General features: G+C 48.4%; 1 protein-coding gene across 2 annotated transcripts in view; it reads left to right on the top strand.

Moving 5' to 3' along the window:
• DAZL (deleted in azoospermia like) overlaps positions 1–21,336 on the top strand; it is an 812,806-nt gene extending 791,470 nt beyond the window's left edge. For both annotated transcript variants that reach the window (XM_085629945.1, XM_085629944.1), the window contains exon 11: positions 20,338–21,336. Coding sequence is in view for 1 of the 2 variants with exons in the window: in XM_085629944.1 (XP_085486070.1) it covers positions 20,338–20,397 (60 nt within the window). In the remaining variant the exon portion in view is untranslated. The remainder of the gene's footprint in view (positions 1–20,337) is intronic.
• The last annotated feature ends 1,120 nt before the right edge of the window (positions 21,337–22,456 follow it).

The following is a 22,456-nucleotide window of genomic DNA, read 5'->3' as shown; positions in this document are numbered from 1 at the left end:
AAATATTGTGAAAGCAGACATTTCCTAGACAAGGAAGATTTTTTTGTTATGGCGGGAAGTAACGAGATGGTCTAGAACTTGGGAAGTCTTCTGTGCAAGCACTCTCTCAGATTTTAACAGGGACAGTCATTAAACCGTATCTGCTTAATGTACATAATGGTCTCCGTTGATTTCTCATTTCTAGATTTTGGTTTAATCAATTTATTCTGTTGCTGGCCTGTCTCATGCCCATTAATGGGTTTGGACAGTTGGGACACTGTACCTGGGATAATTTTTCTTCCCAGAATCTTGTACATTTTATGTTTTTTTGTGGTTTTTATGACGGTCCCCGTAAGACCTTGTTGTTACCCTTGTTGAAATACCTGAATTTTGTCCAGACCAATTCTGCTCTCAGGGATCTCCAGTTACTCCCTGATCTTCGTGTATCTTACATTGTCTCTCCCTTCTTGGCTTCGTCTTTGAGGATGAGAAAGCAATTTGATGCAGTGAGTGGGTGAGATCTTCCCAGCTCATGCCCTGTCCCTCATCGTTCCACTGGATCTGGTCCCGTGTCAGAGGCCTAATACAGTAGAATAATTTGGGGACCTGAGACTCCCTGTTTATAGCCTTACACCTGGGCGTGTATGACGTATGGCCGCTCTCGGGCTGGTCTTATTCAGTATGCTATGCACTTTACTGTTGTCACGCAATGTTCGAGGCATATGAGCTGCAGATTGTACACTTTTGCATAGATCGCTATCTGGTGTCGGGCTTGGATGTTTGCACCTTTTTTTTGTCTTCGAAGAAGTCTTGTAGTCACGAGGTTGGTGACTTCTCCTTCGGTCGACCGTGCGCATGGGCATCGACTTCATCCTTGGATTGTTTTTTTCGGCCAGCTGGTTCGGATGTAACTTGCTGCGCTCCCGGACTTTATCGAACCCATTTTTCGATTCACAATCACTGGTAACCTACGGTATTGTCTCGATCGCGTACCCTTCGATGCGCACACCCGACAAAATTTGCGAATTTCGGCGCAGGCTGCTGGACCTACCCGCGCCAGTAACGACGGAAGTCGATGGAACGGACTCCCTTTAAGAAATGTCCCCAGTGTAGTGCTAAGTTCCCACACTCTGACTTCCACTCCGTTTGTAATCTGTGCCCCTCTCCAGAATATCGAGAGGACAACTGTGGGGCTTGTCTATCCTTCAAGTCTAAGAAAACCATCCGTGATCGTCGGGCTCAACGTCTCGAGATATCCCGAGGCACCGGCTCCAGTCCCGAGGCACCGGCTCCATTCCGGACATCTTCCATCCAGGCCCCGACAGCCTTCCGGAACCAGAGGAAGAACCGGTCTCGGTCTCCAAAGTAGACGACTCTGACGCAAAAGAGGACCTCATCCCAGCTCAACGGGACGCAAGTACTGAGACCCCTCCCCAACCAAGCCCATACCAAAGGCTCCGGTGACACCTCCGCCACCGGGCCCAGGTCCTCACCGAACAAAAATTTCGAGCGCCCCGGGACCGGCTCCGAAAGACAAAGACAAGCCTTCCGACTCAAGCCAGCCACCCGGTCCCGAAAAAACGCCTTTGGCACCGAAAACGAAGTCTCCCAAGATGCCCCCCCCCCCCCCCCCCCCCCCCCCCCGATCCAAAACCATCTAAGAAGAGGCCTTCCATAACTACGCCTCCCAAACAAAACCTGCAGAGCAGAAACAATCCGCATGGAAGGTCTCGGAGCCAGGGATAGCTTCTAAACCGGATACTGTTGCTAAACAGCCTAGACCAGTTTCTAAAGAGAAATCTTCCATACCAAAGAAAACTATCGAATCCGAAGAACTTTTTCTCCCGGATCCGAAACAAACCACCATCTTTATTCATCCAAAGACTTGTCATATAGTTACTACACTACCTACAAAGAGGAAACCAGAACCTTTACCACATTCACCAGTTCCTCCAAAGAAAATACACATGGCCACTAATACTTCACCACCTCCTTCACCCCATCCACCAATTAACCCTAATCTAATGATTTCTCCAGTACATTCTCCAGAACATACTTTCCCACAACCAGAGGATAGTGACGATGCACATGGGGATGGGCAAGGAGATGACAGTATAGTCCCATTAGACACTGATGATACTGATGAGCCACCACAGGATCCAGACCCATGGCATGACTATAATGCCGATCCTGACTTGCATAATGATCCGGATCTCTACCCCTCAAAATCATCTCCGCCAGATGACAATGTGGGCTTCGCCCAACTAATAAATAGGGCCGCAACATACCATGGAGTCAATCTACACTCAGACCCTGTAGAAGAGTATTTTCTTCTAGAAACCTTTGACCAGCCACAAAAATCATCTCACGTCTTGCCAATGTTCTCAAACACGCTCCTGAAGTGTTCAAAGACCCCGGTTAGAGCTAGGGTTCTTAACCCCAGAATAGATAAAAAAAAATACACGGCAGCTCCCACTGACCCCATATACGTTAAGGGTCAACTCCCTTTAGATTCCCTGGTCGTAGCTAATGCACTCGAGGGCAAATTCTATGGGGTCAGGTGACACACCACCTCCTGACAAAGAATCTAAATTATTAGACGCAAACGTATGGCGTCTCAAGCTGCAAACTATTGGAAGATAGCAAACACACAAGCTCTCTTGGCAAGGTATGACAAGGCTCACTATGATGAGCTGAAAAAGCTCATTCAACACCTACCTCAACAATATAAAGACAAAGCCAATGACCTTATACAGGAAGGCAAACTAATTACTAACACATCCATCAAATGCGCGCTGGACTCAGCAGACACCGCGTCCCGCGCAGTGAATACTAGCGTTTTACTACGCAGACATGCCTGGCTCAGGATATCTGGCTTTAAACAAGAAGTGCAAAACAGTATCCTTAATCAGCCTTTTGACCATGAGCACCTCTTTGGCCTGGCAGTGGACACATCTTTGGAATTTTTTTTTAAAAAGGACACAGAGACTGCCAAGTCTATGGGAGCCCTGCAGTCATCTTCTACTAGAGGCTCCTTTCGACGCTCCCCCTTCAGAGCAGGCTCAAAAAAAAAAAAAATACCCCAGAACACCCGTCCTCATCCTACAAAAGTCCCAACCAGGGCTCCTGTTCCAGAGGATACTCTAGAGGAGGTTACAGGGGTAACAACAACAAGGGCAGAGGCAGGGGTAATAACAGCCGCAGCTCCCCTAACACCATATAGTGACCTCCCTGCGCTTCCCCCGATCATCCCACTCCTGTCGGGGGACGTCTCTCACAGTCTGGAATTCCATCACAACAGACAAGTGTAGGAAGGTGGAATCTGACTATATGGTTGCCCCCACTTTTTTCCTGGTGTTTGAATGGTTTTTGTCTAGTCTGGCTGGGATCCTGCTATCCAGGACCCCAGCCTATCTGCTTACTCCCTTAAATGATTGGTGTGCATATTAGATGCACTAGTGATTGGATACTGTGGTACCTTATGAGCCCCTAGTATGTGGTACCTTAGGTACCTAGGGCATTGGTACTTCACAGGCCTACCAGGGGCTGCAGCATGTATTATGCCACCCCTGGGAAGCATTCACAATCTGACACAACAGGCCTGCAACTGCAGCCTGTGTGAGGTAGTGTTAGCACTCCTCACTGAGGTATAGGTTCCTATATCTCACCATACACACACATATAAACCTATCAGTCATCCCTATGGTAGGCCCTATCAATCCCAAGGGCAGGGTGCTTGGTTTACTATGTGAGGGGGTGCTTCTGCCTGAGCAAGACCCCTCTGCAGCTGGCAGAGTCTATTCTCTGCTGCTGTTTGTGGATGCGGTTAAACCATATACTCTTAAGTGCATTATAACCTCGCGGTAAATGCTAACTTTGGAATGACTGCATCAAAACATGTCGTGTTTGGTGTCAAACAACTTTGAATCCTACCCCCACACCAGTAACTGGTGTGGGAGTAGGATCCCACCCTTCTAGAGGGGACGACATGTACACACTGTACTACACGGTAAAAATCATCTAGAGCCCTGGCATCACAAAATGGATGCCACCAGCACAGACACCGGGCTGCCCTCCTGCTGCTGACCGAAACTCGCAGTGGAGGGAGCCCAACAAAGGGTTTCCTCTCACAGGGAGGTGTCACCACCTCCCAGACAGGATTTAGTGTATTGGAGCTGGGTAGGTGCACTCTTAGAGTGCTTTGAAGTCCTGCACCTGGGGAGCAGTAGGCTCCTCTGTGCATATGCCAGCTCAAACCGGTTCAGGGGCTACCTGCCCCTGCTCTGGCGCGAAACTGGACAAAGGGAAGTGGGTGTAACCACCCACTACCCTGACCCTCCTAGAGGAGTGGTCATAGAGCTAGTCCCTCCCATCTTTTCACTATAAGATACCACACATTGCCAATGCAATTTAGATTACACCTGGACGACGCTCAACTAAGAATAATCCTGGCCCTTCGACGTTCCACTATCTCTGGAAGACTGAAGAATCTCCCTTGGAGTCAAGGAGTGACTCCCCTGCTTGGCAGGCACCAAAACTCTCTACAACGGTTGCAAACTTTACCGCTCCCGCCGGAGCCCGAAGTCCCTGTGTCCCCAGAAGCGGATTTCCTGACCTCTCGACGGCCATTTTGAGTCCCCAGCAAAGCTGTGGCATCTGGACCCCAAGAGTGATGAGGAACAGCAATACCAGGGAACCGTGCACTGATTTAGAGTGCAAGCCCTAAACTACGTCCAACGAAGTTGTGCTTTGGACCACTTGTTGTCCAAGTCCCTAGCAGGTCTAGTACCGAATTTCAGCGACCTACCCCGTCCCGAGTGACCGTGGGCTGTTGAACTTTTCCTGCAAAGGCGTCTTCGCGGTTGCTTGCCCGTTGGCTAGTAACTCACCTGAAGACCTCCACATCGATTTCAAGGTCTCGCCTGGTTGCTCTGGGCCTGCCCTCACTTACCCTCGCTGGGTAAGTCCATCAGACCTTGCTGGTCTGCACCATTGCCAATCTTCACTCTACACGGGACTTGCAGCTGCCAAGGCTTGTTGGCTCCAATCCAGGTGCCGACACCGTCGACAGCTGCAGACGTCGTGGGACCTCCCGAATCCAGCTGCTGGTCATCGTCGAGCCTTCCTGGACCTCGTGAGCGAAGAGACAAAACACCATCATCGACCTGAAGAGGCACGACAGCTGTGGTCATCCATCTCGCTGGCCACCGGTCACTGGCAAGTGACTTTGAACTCTGTCCCCTCAATTTCTAGGTCTTCTGCAACTCCAATCCATCGTCGGATTCGAACGGACACCTCTCCAGTCGTCAGAAGCAGCAAGTCTTCAAGAATCTCCATTGAAAACAGCATCGTGACCCAACACCAAAGGACACCTATGCACCCGGCTTCCCTGGGTGAGGTAACTCGTGCACTCCGGTGCCCAAGTGTGTGTTGGCTCTCGAAATACTTACCCTGTAAGTTTCTTGCTTGTTGACTTTTGCGAAGTGCCCTAGAACTGTAAAATACAAACCGCGACATTTGCCATTGAAACGCATTGAAAACCCGCGTGTGTGTTTAGATACTGCACGCGTCTCCTGTGGGCTGATTACTTACCTGCTAACACTGCAGAAGTGAAGCCCCAGCGATTCCCAAGGCCCTAGGCCTCTTACTTTTGCAAGTCGAGTTTGTTAATCCACTATTTTAGTATATGGTCTGGTACGCCCCTAGGGCTACAGCCATATTTGTGCTTAATTTATTGAGAACTGTTGAGCTTTTGAATGTTTACCTGGCTCTAATCTCATAAAGAGATTAGTAGAGTATATTTAGAAATAAATACATATATATTTGATATATATACCTGTGTGGTGTCTTTTCATTTGGTAATTCAAGAGATTATAAGGTAAAACAAGCTGCTTTACATTCCTCAGAGACTTAGCCTGAAGGCTGCTCTCCACAGCTACCACTAGGATAGCTTTCTTTAAAAGGTTGTCTTTAAACCTATCTACCAAGAGTCGAATTGGACTGGTGCAAGGTGGCCACTATAACTAGTGACCAGCATATGCCAGGCCAACTTCTCACAACAAGTGGGTAAGATAAATTATCCAGTATGGTTATTGCCTGGAACTCACTTCTACCCCTCCCAACATTCCTCCCAAACACCGTCCAATGTCATCAGAACACCTGACGCTTCTCAAACAAGAGGTTCTTGCACTATTACAAAAACATTTAATAGAGCCAGTTCCCTTGCCTCATCAAGGCACAGGGGTCTATTCCTTCTATTTCCTAATTCCAAAAAAAGACGACTCTCTCAGGCCAATACTGGACCTCAGACCACTCAACTTTTACATCCAATCAGACCACTTCCACATAGTCACTTTACAACAAGTCCTTCCACTACTTCAGCAAGGCGACTTTCTTTCCACGCTAGATCTAAAGGACGCCTACTTCCACATTTCCATTCATCCCACTCACAGGAAATATCTCAGGTTTGTGGTAGATGGTCAACACTACCAATTCAAAGTTCTATTATTCGGGGTCACCACGGCACCCAGAGATTTCACCAAGTGCCTCGCAGTGGTTGCAGCCCATTTGAGAAGACCGCACATTCATGTCTTCCCTTATCTGAACGACTGGTTCATAAAAGCAAAATCCCACAACAGCTGTGTCCAACATACACTCAGAACAATACAACTGCTTCACAGTCTGGGATTCACAGTAAACCTGGGCAAATCCCACCTCCAACCGTCCAGAACACAACAATACATAGGAGCTACAGTAAACCCTTCCACAGCCCTAGCGTATCCCAACCCAGTCAGGATAAGTGCTATGAAAGCGCTAGTTCAAAGATTTCAGCCACAACACTCACTACCAGCACGAGTGTTCATGCAATTAATATGGATGATGGCCTCTTGCATTTTTCTTGTTCCTTATGCAAAACTCCAAATGTGTCCATTATAAGAGTGTTTGGCACGTCAGTGGAACCAGGCTCAATGTCAGCTAACAGATCTGGTGTTGGAGGACGACTGCACCCATTGCTCTCTACAATGGCGTAACACACAGAACCTTTCCAAAGGGCGGTCGTTCCTCGAGCCAGTCCCACAGACAGTGCTAACAGACGCATCGCTCACCGGCTGGGGAGCTAATCTTCAAACCCATACCATTCAGGGTATCTGGACCCCCCAACAAAGACAATTCCACATCAACTACCTGGAATTAATAGCAATCTTCCTAGCGTTGAAATCTTTTTCAACTACACTTCCTAGGCAAAGCTGTCCTGATCCATACAGACAACATGACAACAATGTATTACATACAGAAGCACACACTCCCTGCAGCTTTCACACCTAGCTCAAAGCATATGGAGATGGGCCATTCCGCAAAAGATATAACTCCTTGCAGAACATCTCCCAGGGATACACAATCATATTGGAGATCTGCTCAGCCGTCAAGCACAGCAGATCCACGAATGGGAACTTCATCCTCAAGTTCTTCTTCCATTCTTTCGTATGTGGGGACACCCAGAAATAGATGTTTGCCACACACCAAAACGAAAAATGCCCAAATTTCTCATCCAGGTATCCACACCCATTATCCAAAGGCAATGCGCTATGGATGAATTGGTTAGGCAAATTTTCTTACGCTTTTCCACCTCTCCCACTCATTCAGTTAGTGGTTGGGAAACTCAACCAACATTCACTCACAATGATCCTAGTTGCTCCAACATGGGCAAGGCAACCATGGTTCACAACTCTATTGGAACTAGTACCACATCAAAAGCTACTCCTCTCACCCAAACTTCTTACTCAGAACCATGGAGAGATAAGACACCCAGATCCCAATCGACTCAACCTTGCGATCTGGCACCTGAAATCTTAGAGTTCGGCTACCTCAATCTCCCACCAGACTGTATGAACGTTATTAAAGAGGCTAGATGCCCTACAACAAGGGCATGCTATGCAGAAAAATGGAAACGATTTGTCATTTATTGCACGCACAACATCAACCCACTAGATGCTTCCATTCAGAACATCATCTGTTACCTCTTGCATCTACAACAATGTAACCTAGCATATACATCTATTAGGTTACATCTAGCCGCCACAGCGGTCTATCTACAAAACAGACAACACGTGTCTTTGTTTCGAGTTCCTGCTATCAAAGCTTTTATGGATGGACTTAAAAGAATAATTCCACCAAGAATTCAACCCTCTCCGGTGTGGAACCTTAATGTAGTCCTTACCAGACTAATGGGTCCTCCTTTTGAACCTCTCCACAGATGCGGACTACAGTTCCTCACTTGGAAAGTAGCCTTTTTAATTGCTATCACATCTCTCAGAAGAGTTAGTGAACTCCAGACATTAACCATACAAGAACCATTTTTACAAATCCATCATAAAGTGGTTCTTAGGACTAACCCAAAGTTTTTACCCAAAGTAGTATCTGCCTTCCATCTCAACCAGTCTTTTGAACTTTCAGTGTTTTTCCCTCAACCAGACTCGGTGGCAGAACAGGCTCTACACACCTTAGATGTTAAAAGAGCAATACTCTACTACATTGAAATAACGAAATCCTTTAGGAAAACCAAACAACTTTTTGTGACTTTCTCCCCACCTCATAAAGGTAATCCTATATCCAAAAAAGGTATTGCAATGTGGATTGTGAAATGCATACAAATATGCTACGTCAAAGCCAAACGCACATTAACCATTCCCCCTAAAGCTTACTCTACACGCAAACTAGAGGCTTCTATGGCATTCTTAGGGAATATTCCCCAGATGACATATGCAAAGCAGCAACTTGGGCTACACCACACTCCTTCACCAAACTTTGTATATGTGCAGGCAAAACAACAAGCTAGTGTGGGTCAGGCTGTATTAAAAACACTATTTCAAACTACTGCAACAGATACAGGTAGCCACCGATAATGGGGTAACTGCTGTATAGTCTATGCAAAAGTGAGCAATCTGCAGCTCATATGCCTCGAACGGAAAATGCTATTTACCAGTATGCATCTGTTCTTGGCATGTAGAGCTGCAGAGTTGTACACGCCCAGCTGCCTCCCCGGATACCTCGATCTGTTCCAGTATTATCTTACTTAGATATATTACACATGGACATCTTTCTACTTCTCACTACTCCATTTAACCCTGCGTGGCAAAAACAATCTAAGGATGGAGTCCATGCGCACTGTCGACCGAAAGAGGAGTCACCAACCTCATGACTACAAGACTTCTTAGAAGACAAAAACAAGGTGCAAACATCCGAGCCCAACACCAGATGGCGATCCATGCGAAAGTGTACAACTCTGCAGCACTACATGCCAAGAACAGATGCATGCTGGTTAGAAGCATTTTCCTTTCATGTCATATTTTATTGTGTTACGTTGGGCCAGTTGCATCTAAATGTTATGTACTTTATTGCGCCTCGTTGTTCTTATGACATTGTTTTAAGGGGTAAAAACCCCATGGATGAAAGGTATTGATCATGATCTTGGTGAACTATTTTTATATTTGATTGTTTAATACAACTCATTTGATTTGATTTTAGCATGTACAATCTGAAAGAAACACGTTAGTTAGATTCCTCACCTTAGAATATCCCCAGGCGTCAGACTGGATCCGGAAGATTTTTCGTCAGCAATACCCCTTGTGCGTCGCTAGGCGTCGTCTGCGGCTCCGCGTCCGTCGTCGGCGTCGTGCGCCGGAATGACGTCGTCGGAGTACTTAGACGCCGCCCTTGCGCGCTGACGTCAGTTCTTCTTTTTTCCGCACCAGTAAGCGCAGATTCGGGAGAGCTACCCCTTTAGTCATTTTTTGACTAACTTTTTCGATCCTTTTTGATCTTGTCTCGACTCCGGTGCCGGTAGGATGCCTGGTTTTAAAGCCTGTGCTGACTGTAGCCGCCTGATGTCGGTTACGGAGCATCACCGCCGGTGCCTTTACTGCTTGGGCCTCGACAACGACGCGGAGTCGTGTTCGGACTGCAAGGCCCTGACCTCGAAGGCTAGACGGGAGCGGTCCCGTAAGCTTCTCGAGATTCGCCACTCGGCTCCGCGCCCCTCTCGATCCCGGTCCAGGAGGAGGTCCAAGGATCGGTCGTGGAGCCGCAGCCGACGTCCTCATCGGTCGTCGGGATCCAAGTCTTCGGGTAAGTCGAAGCACTCCAAGAAGTCCAAGAGGCGACACCGCTCTTCGGACTCCCCTCGCCGGTCGCGCAACTCGGCCGAGGGTCAGGGTGGTTCCACCCCCGCGACTCCGGCGGAGCCGCAGGCGCCGCGCAAGTCCCCATACCCACCGGTCCCTGGGACTGACGCGACGCCGGCGGAAGTCAGTGCCTTCCTCTCGGCCATGAGGAGCCTAGCTCCGCCGTCGACGCCCGCTGGCGCGCCTTCGGGCCCCGCGGACCCAATTGGGCAACCTTGCCTGCCGGCGGCTCCGGCCCCGGCGCAGTTGACGGCTCCGGCCTCGACGCCGCAAGCGCCCGAGGGACCCGTTCCCGAGTCCCCGCCGACGCCGGTCGACCTTGTCACGCCTCCTCCGCCGGCGTCGACACCGGTACCACCTCCGACGCCGACTCCGCTCGGCGTCGAGCCCCGGTTCAGTCCCGGTCCGGGCCCGGCGCCGATACGGCGTTGATGGACGCCGCGTTCGGCGCCGCTGGAGACACATTTTGTCTATCGCCCGGCTACGATCCTTCCTCCTGCATACCAGGAATCGGATGATGGGGACAACTGGGAGGGATCCGAGGATCCTATGGCCGTTCAGGCTCAATTGTCACAGGACTGGGCAGATGGACTGGGGGAGGCCAGTGGCCTGGATACCTCTCCAGACACTGGATTCATCTCTCCTCCGACTGTGGCTTCGGAGGAGGGTGCTGCTTTCTCTGTGGTGCTGCGCAAGGCGGCCGCAGCCCTTGGGCTCGAGCTACCTGCCGTGGCTGTGAGGACGAACGTCCTCACTGAGGTGCTTCAGTCTGCAGCAAGCTCCACTGAGCCTCTGCTGCCATTCAATGAGGCCCTCACTGACGTTCTGCAGGGCACCTGGTCCAAGCCCTCCACAGTTCCTCCTGTGGACAGGAACGTCGCCAGGCGCCACCGCCCTGCTCCGGGCGACCCCAGTTTTCTGTCCCAACACCCTACCCCCGAGAGTCTGGTTATCCAGGCCTCTACCTCCCAATCCTCCTTCCCGACCGCTCCGCCGGACCGGGATTCCAAGAGGCTGGAACAGTTTGGCAAAAAGCTGTTCTCCTCCGTTAGTTTGGGCCTGCGGTCTTTGAACACCGCCTGCCTCTTGCACCGTTATTCCCACTCTCTGTGGGATGCGGTGGAGGACGTGCTGCCCCTGTGTCCGGAGGAGGTCCAGACACGACTTACCCAGGCTCTGGCCGATGGGAGGGATGCAGCGCGACATGCTATCCGATGTGGGCTTGACACTACGGACTCGCTGGGTAGGGCGATTTCTACCTCAGTGGCGCTTAGACGTCACGCCTGGCTGCGGTCCACGTCCTTTTCGGGCGATGTCTAGAGCACCCTCATGGACATGCCCTTTGATGGCACTCGCCTTTTCGGCGAGAAAGCGGACAGTGCGCTGAATCGCTTTAAGGACTCCCGGGCTACGGCCAAGTCCTTGGGCCTCTCGCCCCCGCGGTCGCAAACTTACGCTTTTCGCCCCTTTCGTGGCCAAGGAAGGGGTGCCTCCTCACGTACGCCTAGCCACCAGCCGCAGAACCAACCTGCGCGCGGACGTGGTTTCTGCCGAGGCGGTTCTGGAGGACGACGAGGTCAGCCCACATCAACCCCGGCAGCATCCGCCTCAAAGCCTTCCTAGTCCGAGCTTTCAGGCCCATTCCACGCCAGTGGGCGGCAGAGTTCGCCATCACCTGCTCCACTGGCGGTCGATCACATCGGACAGGTGGGTGCTGCAAATCGTCCGAAGGGGCTACTCCCTCCCCTTCGAGACGACCCCTCCAGCCATGCCACCGCAGCACCACCGTATCTCGGGGGATCATTTGAATCTTCTCCACGAGGAAGTTTCGTCCCTCTTGGCCAAGGGGGCCGTCGAGCGCGTTCCGAGCCCAGAAGTAGGTCGTGGTTGTTATTCCCACTACTTTCTGGTTCCCAAGAAGGGCAAAGGGGGCCTACGCCCTATCTTGGACCTCCGGAACGTCAATGCCTTCCTCCTGAAGGAAAGGTTCAAGATGTTAACTTTGGCTCAGGTTCTAGCTGCCCTAGACCCTGGAGACTGGATGGTAGCGTTGGACTTGCAGGACGCATATTTCCACATCCCCGTCCTGCCGGCCCACCGGCGTTACCTGCGGTTCACGGTGGGCCAAGAGAACTTTCAGTTTACCGTGCTCCCCTTCGGCCTCACCAGTGCCCCTCGGGTGTTCACGAAAGTGATGGCGGTGGTCGCAGCTCATCTGCGCAGATCAGGGGTTCCAGTCTTCCCCTATCTCGACGACTGGTTGTTGAAGGCGGGCTCGCCCCAGACAGTCGTCTCCCACCTCCAGACTACGGCGGATCTCCTGCATTTGCTGGGATTTTCCATCAACGTGCCGAAGTCACACTTGAGTCCCTCTCAGAAGCTCCTCTTCATCGGAGCGGTTCTCGATTCGGCGCAGTTCCGGGTCTATCCGCCGGAACAGCGGGTCCGGGATATACAGGCCCTGATTCCCATCTTTCGGCCTCTATCCTGGGTTTCGGTCAGGCTAGTGTTGCGGCTTCTGGGGCTGATGGCCTCCTGCATCCTACTAGTGCATCACGCCAGGCGGCGCATGCGGGCTCTGCAGTGGGACCTGAAATTTCAGTGGGCCCAGCATCACGGCAACCTGTCCGACCATGTCTTGATCTCGGAGGGCACTGCACAGCAGTTGCAGTGGTGGCTCACGGACCGCGATTGGGTCAAGGGCAAGAGCCTCTCCCTTCCCCAACCAGAGCATGTCGTAGTGACGGATGCGTCCCTCCTGGGATGGGGTGGCCATATGGGAGAGGCGGAGATCAGAGGCCTCTGGTCTCCGGCGGAGTCTCGTCTCCACATCAACCTGTTGGAGTTGAGAGCGATCCGACTTGCAATGAAAGCCTTCCTTCCCTCTGTCAGGGGAAGTGTCGTGCAGGTGTTCACGGACAACACCACCGCCATGTGGTATTGCAACAAACAGGGCGGGGTGGGGTCGTGGACCCTTTGTCAGGAGGCTCTGCGCCTCTGGACGTGGCTGGAACACCAGGGCGTCGCCCTAGTGGTTCAACATCTGGCGGGCTCTCTGAACGCCAGAGCAGACGAACTCAGCCGCCGGTGCATGATGGATCACGAATGGCGTCTGAACTCCGAAGTGGCGCAAGGTCTCTTTCAGCAGTGGGGAGAGCCTTGGTTAGATCTATTCGCCACCGAAGAGAACGCGCAATGTCAGCAGTTCTGCGCGTTGGAATTTCCAAGGCGGCACTCGCTCGGCGACGCTTTTCGTCACGAGAGGAGTGGCGGTCTGTTGTACGCCTTTCCGCCTATACCACTTCTGCCCAGAGTGCTGAAGAAGATCAGGCACGACCGGGCCCAAGTCATCTTGGTGGCTCCGGATTGGGCACGAATGTACTGGTATCCCGAGCTACTCAGTATGTTGACCGATCCTCCGATACGTCTGCCCCTTCGGGAGGATCTTCTGTCGCAGCAGCAGGGGACGGTCCTACACCCGAACCTGTTCAGCCTCCACCTCCATGCGTGGAGATTGAGCGGCGGCAGTTGATGCCATTTGACTTGCCTCCTGAAGTCTGTGATATCATTCTGGCAGCCAGGCGTCCCTCCACAAAGACGGTATACGCCTGCCGGTGGAACAAATTTGTGGCATGGTGCACAGCAAAGGCTGTGGATCCCCTTTCCGCCCCTCTTTCTGAGGTACTCCTCTTTCTTCTTTCTTTGGCCCGGCAGGGCTCTGCCCTGGGCACCTTGAAAGGTTATCTTGCTGCCATCTCTGCCTTCTTGCGGCTTCCTGATCAGCCTTCTCTTTTCAAGTCCCCTGTAGTTACACGCTTTCTAAAAGGCATTACTCACACGTTCCCTCCTGTCCCTTTTGTAATGCCTCAGTGGGACTTGAATCTTGTTCTCACATTTCTAATGTGCGCTCCCTTTGAGCCTCTTCATAATTGTCCTCTTCGTCTGCTGACGCTTAAGACTGCTTTTCTGGTAGCCATCACCTCGGCTAGACGGGTGAGTGAGCTCCAGGCTTTATCTTCAAAGCCTCCTTTTCTCTCTGTTCATCCGGACAAGGTTGTCCTTCGGCCTCGTCCCTCCTTTCTTCCGAAAGTGGTGACCCCCTTTCATCTTGGGCAGTCTGTCACCTTGCCCACCTTCTTTACGCCTCCGCATCCTTCCAAAGAGGAAGAGAGGCTCCACCGTCTGGACCCAAAACGTGCGCTCTCCTTTTATCTGGACCGCACAAAGCAGTTCCGGGTGGACGACCAACTTTTCGTTGGATACGTGGGTGCTAAGAAGGGGAAAGCTGTGCCCAAACGGACCATCTCTCGGTGGGTCGTTTTGTGCATCAAAATGTGTTACTCCTTGGCAAAAAAGGACCCTCCTGTTGGGCTGCGCGCCCATTCTACTCGGGCCACGGCGGCTACTACTGCTTTGGGACGAGGTGTCCCTTTGCAGGACATCTGTCATGCGGCAACGTGGGCTTCGCTACACACGTTTGCCAGGCATTATTGCCTTGACAGCCAAGTCCGGAGGGATGGCTTCTTTGGCCGTTCTGTCCTCCAGGACTTTCTGGTGTGATCTTGGTTCGCAGACCCACCACCGGGGATGGTATTGCTTGGGTATCTATTCTAAGGTGAGGAATCTAACTAACGTGTTTCTTTCAGATGAAAAAGTTACTTACCTTCGGTAACAATGTATCTGTAAGAAACATTAGTTAGTTAGATTCCTCACCGACCCACCCATCCTCCCCGTTCTGCGAACTGACATCTAGGGTTAAGGTTATCCTTTTCAGGCCCCTAGATTTTCTTTTTGGCACCAGTGTCGGTCTTTGCATGGCTCTGCGTTCCTGGCGCGGAAAGCTATGTACAAGAACTGACGTCAGCGCGCGAGGGCGGCGTCTAAGTACTCCGACGACGTCATTCCGGCGCACGACGCCGACGACGGACGCGGAGCCGCAGACGACGCCTAGCGACGCGCAAGGGGTATTGCTGACGAAAAATCTTCCGGATCCAGTCTGACGCCTGGGGATATTCTAAGGTGAGGAATCTAACTAACTAATGTTTCTTACAGATACATAGTTACCGAAGGTAAGTAACTTGTTCGTATAGGATTGAATCGATTTGACCTATGACATCCGTGTACTAACCTGTATTTGGTTATGTATTATAGTACATTGATTGTGTTTCACAATAGTGGTGTATTTTAATGACGTTCTTTTTATTGTATGTTATTAAGTTTTTTTAATGTATTTAATGTTTCATTAAGACCGAATAAAGTTTTATGATGATATTAAGATTAATATTTTGTGACCTGGGCATCTGCGTGTTGAATAAATAGTTTGGCACCTCCCATAAATACAAGTTAAAGATTGAAGAGGCCAGCACACCACTCTACTTTAGGTCATTGCCCATTTACTTGATAGACAAAACAGGTTACGGTCTGTGGGACCCGGAGGATTGAGGGGTCTCTTCAACAGTTGAAGAGGGGTGGGGGGGATACGTCCTCTCTTGTATACTCAAAAAGAACAAAAGAGTATCCCGCCTAAGGTTTCAGGGATAGTAGTTTATACTACACAAGACACGGATAGGTAGGCTAACTGGTACACCCCTAGTGGGTATGCTGACTGCATGACTGGTGCGAGGAAGGAAAAAATAATTTTTATATATAACCCTCGCACACTCATAGTGTCATGCTTCATCATTGGGTTCACCCTGACTCCTAACGGTCAGGGTGGGCTCGACGGTATGTCAGGGAGCGCTTAAGGATAGAGGGTGACCAGGGGGCTTAAATAGAGATTAAAAAACCCTCACCATCTCCTAGGTATCCTTTTATTAGTGAAGATGGTGGGGAAAGCTAAAAAAGATAAGGGGTAATGTGGACTATTATGGGCGTATGACCCTATGTTTTGTTAACCGACATGTTTTATCCCTACTCTAAGACCTAGCAAGGTCCGGGGCTTTCATCAGGGTATCAAATACAGGGCTCGAAATATCCACTCGCCCGCTCGCATTTGCGGGATAAATTTAATGAGGGCGAGCTATTTTTAGGTCCTACTGGCGAGTTGGAAGACAAGCTAACTTTTGTCCTCTGTCTCTGAAAACGGAGCAAATATGACAAGATAACAAGATTTAAAGGCATTTTTATTGCTCACAAAGTGATAGAGCAATAAAGATGCCTTTAAATCTTGTTATCTTGTCACATTTGCTCTGCTTTCAGAGCCGGAGGTCAAGTAGGGTGCAGTTAGGTCAATGAGATTTTTCAAGGTACTAGACCTGCAGGACTAGTACCATTTTTAGGATTGTTCGATCCCTGACATAAAACACCTCCCTGGTGAATTGATTGCAGAGCAATGTCATGTGCTTATTTATGGGCAGTGTTAATACTTGCCCATCCTGTATTTCAGTTTCTATTGTAACCCCCAAAACGGATGGGTGTCATATATCTCAGGAGTAAGGGTTGGGTTCCCTTTAGTCTCACATTCATCAAGGGGTTTCCCCGGCCATTCGCCTAAACTCGCCTTCGTGCTTCCAGCTTTGGAACCTTTTATGATTCAGAGCAAAGACTCTCAGCATGGTGCCACGCATTTGAATGAAGTTGTATTATGAAAGGTAGTAGTCCCAGGTCAGACCCCCTGTCCCTTTCACTCCATAGTGTTGAGTGATCCACCCTGTTGAATGCTGCTTTCAAATTCTACAGCAACATATTCTGCTGCTCCTTTCTCTGTACACTTCTTTGTAAGCTAGTTGTGCATGTTTCATTTGTCCCCAGAGGCGTACCCTTTCGTAAAGCGGGCTTGCTCCTCTGTAATCAACTTTAAAGAGTCATCCAATTCTCCACGCTTCACAGTTTTTGTGAATGTATAGCCACCTCTCAACTGTAGATAGCCAGATGCTTGTGGGTGCCTTTTTTTGAAAACACAAATTAATACTATCCTTGGATGGATGTGACTGTCTGGGATTAATTACGACAGCGTTTGTGTATAAAAGAATTTGAAGTCTAATTCAGGCCCCACTGGCAAGCGTGCTGGAAAATTGGATGAGGGTACAGATTTGATAATCCCACTATTCACAATTGGCTGCCCACTCCCCATGGTTTTACATAAAATTCCTTCTGCCTGATCGTGTCGTGGGACTCCCTCGTCACATGGATGTATCGGTCGTAAGAACTGATCCTGGACAAGCTTGGAGCTCCAGATCGAATTGTGGACCGTTTGAGACAAGACCACGACAAGTACGAAGATACAATGACAATCTAGGCGCTAAGAAGTCTTAAGAGATACATCCATGTGACGAGGGAGTCCCACAACACTATCAGACCCATGCTATTGATGGTTCAGAAAGACACAACATCCGGAGTTTCGCAATGTCCTGCGTAAGCATTTTTTCGCCCTGATGAAGACCTTCAATCAAATCATCTTATGGTCTGATTATGAAGGTTGAAACGAGTTGGCATTTTCTCCTTGAGGCCAAGAGTAACCACTTTGAATCACTACATTAAATAACGTATTATCTGGGCTTTAGTAAATGGGCGCAGCCATAGAGTTTTACATTTGTACTCTGACCTCTCTAGGGCCGTGAAAATACACAGTACCGAGGATTTGAATGTAACAGGTCCCTATTCTCTAAATGTACAGTAGGACAGACAAGCTTTTTGGATTTGCTTACGCATTAGTTATATTAGTTCTAACACTGCAGTAACTGTTCAGTGGACTAGTGATTTGTTTATGTATCAACCTTGTTTCTAATCACTGTATTATCTGTCTGTGGATTATGTACATGTCGTAATGTTTGTTTACACTGTGCTTTGTAAATATAAAAAATGAAATTGAGGTGTATGTTTTAATTTAAAAAAACAGAAAAAACCCTATAAATATAAGTATAAAGAAGTTTGTAAAGCGCTCGAATGGCGCTGAGGTGTGTACGGTCAATAAAGAGAGGAACAAGTCGCTAGTGAATATTAAACAACTGAGACTTCAGGGCCTTCCTGAAATATGCGAAATTCTGTTGAAGTCGCATAGCCACTGGTAACTTATTCTATAGTTTAATTGCACAGCTGGCAAATGAACGGCCACCCCATCTTGCCAGTCTATATCTGGGGGTGCAAATAAGGCCAATGCTGGCCGAACGCAGGTCACGGGAGGGAATGTAAGGCCTAAACCTATCCCTACCATCAGTTGCACCCCCACCAAACCGTGCCCTGTGCACCAGACAGAGCACCTTGAACTCGATTCTCTGCTGGACCGGAAGCCAGTGTAGTGATCTTCTTCCCTTGGAAGTGGGGTGTCCCCTAGGTAAATTCAAGATAACACGAACCGCCGCGTTTTGCAGTGACTGGATCTTACCGACCTGGTACTTATCAATACCCAGGAACATAGCATTACAATAGTCCAATCTGGACATAAAAAGAGCAGCCATTACCGTCTTCTGCAACGCCTGCGGAATAAAAGGAAAGATTTTTCGTAGCGTTTTTAGCAGGAGAAAACAAGAGGAGGTTAAACTGTTGACCTGAGCTGACATGTTCAGCTTGTCTTCAAAAATCACCCCCAAATTCCTCACCTTAGTGACCGGTAAAGGGCACTGCCCGGCCTCAGGTGGCCACCACAGAGTATTCCACAGAGGGGAGCCCCTACCGAATTCCATGACTTCTGTCTTCTCGGTGTTTATCTTTAGGAAGCTCTGGCGCATCCATTCCATCACCTCCTTTAGACAGGCATGAAATTTGGCCGCAACTAACTCAGGATTGTCAGATACTGATATCACCAATTGTGAATTATCAGCATATGACACAAGGGTAAAGCCATGTGTCCTGACTACTCTGGCCAATGGCCTGACATACACATTGAAAAGGGTCGGGGAGAGGGCAGAGCCTTGTGGGACCCCGCAGGGCAAGGTACAATTACCCGACTGTAAGCCCGCCCAGTTTAGGCTCTGCTTTCTGTCATCCAAGAACGAAAAAAGGAGGGCTCAGTAATCCCTACCTCTTTTAATCGCTGTACCAATACCACGTGATTAACGGTATCGAAAGCGGCCGACAATTCAAGGAGGACAAGAATTGCCCTCCCTCCTCCATCGACTACTGCCCGAATTCCCTCCGCTGCCGTAATAAGGGACGATTCAGTGGAGTGTTTAGGCTGGGACCGGTCAAGCAGGCCATGTTTGTCTAGGTGGTCAGTTAGACTTAAGTTCATAGCTCTCTCCGTTACTTTAGCTACCAGTGGTAGGCCCGAAATAGGTCGATAATTTTTTTAATCTGACGGCTCCAATGAGGCTTTCTTAAGAAGAGGCATGATACTGGCCGTCTTCCAGGCAGCTGGATAAGTCCCAGCAGCCAAAACTTGATTGATCAGGGACGTGAGGGTGTAACCGATCCTTTCAGCCGCCAAATGCATGATTTGCGGGGGACAGGGGTCGGAAGCTGAGCCGGACTTTATAGATCTTAACAAATCTAATACCACCTCCTTAGACAGAGGACCAAAGGAGGTGAGACTGCACGGCGAAAACTAATTGACGAGTCTGGGAGTTAATAAAAGTAACTTCTGAGCGAGAACGAATCACTTTTGATCCTTGGTTGGAGAGGTACTTCTTTGTAATACTGTCTGTTCATTTAGGAGTACGAGGCCAGTTCCTTTCAGTTCTATGGAGATTTTGTCTCAGTATGTGGCTGGAACGCGTCTTGCTGATTATTCGTGGATCACATGATCTGTTGTTTTTAATTGATCTTTCCCAGGGATTGTTGGTAATAGTAGTTTGTAATGGTTTTATGTGCTGCTCTCTGAAGCACAAATTAATAAGTAAAAGCACACTTCCGATCTTGTGATAGAAGTAAGATTGCCTAGCTGTGATCTGTCTGTCTCATGCGGTCTGGTCCGGGACCGACATCCTATACAAGAAGGCAAGGCAGCACTTGCTGATGAAATGTACATGAGTTTTCAGACGTGTGACTTTTCCTTTCCTCATCCATCAGATGTAAAGTTGGAGAAAACGTGTTGTTATAGCATACTCAATTTAAATCGGCCATTATTTATATTTACCATCTTACACTATATGCAAATTTGTTAAGCCATAAGTTAAGTGTCTCATGTTGTCAAAGCTTGGGGCATTGTTGTAGATAATATTTCCAATTTTTTACCTAAGAAATGATTTAAACATTATCGGTTCATGCATCCTTCTATAAATGTATAATTTTGTTTTTGCAGGACAAGAGAGTGCACCAGTTTCGGAGAAGCAAGGCGGTATTCAAAACGGTGCCAAACTGACTGTGAATAAACCTGAGAAAAGGATCTTCAGTGTTCATAAACTGGGCTCGGATAATTATGAGACTTTTCAGATTTCGGTTTTGTACACTTTCTTGAGGTGTAAATTATTTCCCTGATCAAGGTGTGGTATTAGTCAGTTGAAATACCCACCCTATGTTTATAGATGTTTGTAAGGAATAGCCATTGTTTACCACTGTTTATATCACTCTTGTTTTGAGTGACTTTGTTGAAATGTTAAGTACTTATATTTGTTAATACATTTAAGTCTCCAGTAGATGGTTGTCTGCTCTCATTCAGCTGATTTTATTTCAATCAGCAACACCTATTTATCTCACTTACACAGTTGCAATGTTTTCATTAGGTCTTAGAACGCTAGGATTTTTGTGGCAGTCTCCCAGCAAACCACAATGTAATTTTTTTACTGGTGATTTTGTGGTATGATATAGATTTGCCAGTGCACAACAGTTTACAAACTGTACCCTGGTCTGTTGGACCTAAATATATCAAGTCAAATGGAAAATTTGAAGTCAGTCATAGATCAATGCCCAGTATTTAATTGATGGCACTCTGCAAGCAATGCAATCAGGAGAAGTTGTACTTATTAGCTTTTGTGATTTTCTTATGTCAGGAATCAGAAAATCACTTTTATCAACTTAAGTTCAGCATAGTAATTACGAGGCCCTTCGCACTGAACGCACCGTGATTAAAAGATCCTGATGTACTGAATGTATGGAGTTTATACTAGTGGGCTAATTTTTTACCGTTTACATTTGTAATGGCTGTGTATGTACCTGGCATTCAAGTACTGTAAACTACTTTTATTTTCTTATTATATTTGGTAAATCAGAGACAAATCTTTATTAATGTGTTTTTATAGCAATTATGTAGATTTTAGTTGCAAGTGTTCCATAGAGAAAAATAAACATTTTTACAATTTTATTTGACTCTTTTTACTCTGTTCGCCGTCAAACGCTGAGTAAGATAGTATTTGAATGAATAGAACGGGCCTGATTCTAGTGGGGAAGCTACTGATCTGTATATACAAAGGGCACATTTTTATCAACAACAGATTTATGTTTCACAAATTTGATTTGATTACTATTACTGGTGATTAGTTATCACGTTACTGGTGATAAGTTGTCACTTACAACGGAGGACCTTGTATATTCTTAGCACCTGATTCCACATGAGGTCCCTTTAATGTAGGTCTGGATTTGTTTTATGTCTGTGTAAATACACAGCATGTAATGTGTATGGTATGTGACAGGAGAACCTGTTTTCCCAGCACTGCATGGAATTGGTTCTGGGTGGGTGACATAAGCTCCTTGAGAACTCTTGTATTCATAACATAGTTGTTTTTTAGGTCTTTTTAGTGTTCATAAATACTCCTAACATCAAGTTGTAATTAAAAAAAATGTTTGATTACTCATTGGATTACGTTATGGGGGAGAAGGGTGTAGACAGTTGCCTAAAGAAGTTTGGTCCTGAGGAATTAATTGCCATAGATTTTTGATGACTTAGAATGCAAGAAACATGTGTTCGAGGCATATGAGCTGCAGATTACACACTTTTGCATAGATCGCCATCTGGTGTTGGGCCCGGATGTTTGCAGTTTGTTTTTCCTCTTGGAAAGTCTTTGGAAGTCACAAGGTCGGTGACTCCTCCCTTGGATCGTATTGCGCATGGGCTTCGGCTCCGTCCTCAGATTGTTTTTTTCCGCCATCGGGCTCAGATGTAATACTTAGCGCTCCGGTTCCGAACATTTCCAGTTCGACGATCGAAGCGGAATCCTCGCTCATCGCGGTATTGTTCAGATCCAGATCTCCTCAATCACCTTCTATTCGACACATCTTCGATTCCAGTCGTCGACAGCGGCCTTCGGGCCTACCCAAGATCCGGTCCCGGCTGATGGAAAGAACTCCTTTCAAGAAGTGCCCTTGATGTGGGTCCAAATTCCCCCACACCGATCTTCATGAGGTGTGCAACCTCTGCCTCTCCCCTGAACACGAGGCTCGAGACTGTCCGGCCTGCAAGTCTTTCAGATCGAAAAAGACTATTC

Source organism: Triturus cristatus, chromosome 10 (assembly GCF_964204655.1).
Source record: "Triturus cristatus chromosome 10, aTriCri1.1, whole genome shotgun sequence".
NCBI classification, from domain to species: Eukaryota; Metazoa; Chordata; class Amphibia; order Caudata; family Salamandridae; genus Triturus; species Triturus cristatus.
The sequence above is the reverse complement of the archived record's forward strand: the minus strand, read 5'-3'. Positions and strand labels throughout refer to the sequence as shown.